The sequence below is a fragment of the Plectropomus leopardus genome, unplaced genomic scaffold (genome assembly GCF_008729295.1).
Source record: "Plectropomus leopardus isolate mb unplaced genomic scaffold, YSFRI_Pleo_2.0 unplaced_scaffold50491, whole genome shotgun sequence".
In the NCBI taxonomy this organism is placed as follows: Eukaryota; Metazoa; Chordata; class Actinopteri; order Perciformes; family Serranidae; genus Plectropomus; species Plectropomus leopardus.
Window position 1 is genome coordinate 1 of NW_024655425.1, and position 447 is coordinate 447.

Consider the following 447-nt stretch of genomic DNA (forward strand, 5'->3'; position numbering starts at 1 on the left):
TTTTTTTTTTTTTTAATTTTTGCTCTAACTGAGGGGCATACTAGAAACTTGTTTCCTCCTGCTCTCTCAGGTATTGGAACTGTCCCTGTGGGCCGTGTTGAGACCGGTTGCCTGAAGCCCGGTATGGTCGTCACCTTTTCTCCTGCCTGTATTTCCACTGAGGTGAAGTCTGTGGAGATGCACCACGAGTCTCTGCCTGAGGCGTCCCCTGGTGACAACGTCGGCTTCAACGTCAAGAACGTGTCTGTCAAGGAGATCCGTCGTGGAAACGTGGCTGGAGACAGCAAGAGCGACCCACCTAAAGCAGCTGAAAACTTCACCGCTCAGGTGAGTCTGACCAAAATCCGTAAAGAGGACACACAGATTAAAAAGGCATACCTGAAGATGATGAACTGGGCTCGTTTTTTTTAAATGTGGCAGTCTCTTTACAATTTGTTTTTAGGAAAT

At 47.4% G+C, this 447-nt stretch overlaps 1 protein-coding gene across 1 annotated transcript; it reads left to right on the forward strand.

The window, feature by feature from the left end:
* Positions 1-18: 18 nt before the first annotated feature.
* On the forward strand, positions 19-411 carry LOC121939549 (elongation factor 1-alpha-like; the record flags this gene model as incomplete). The annotated part of the gene is made up of 1 exon (XM_042482555.1): positions 19-411. A coding segment is annotated over one exon (393 nt), but the record flags the coding sequence as incomplete, so codon positions are not given.
* Positions 412-447: the final 36 nt, after the last annotated feature.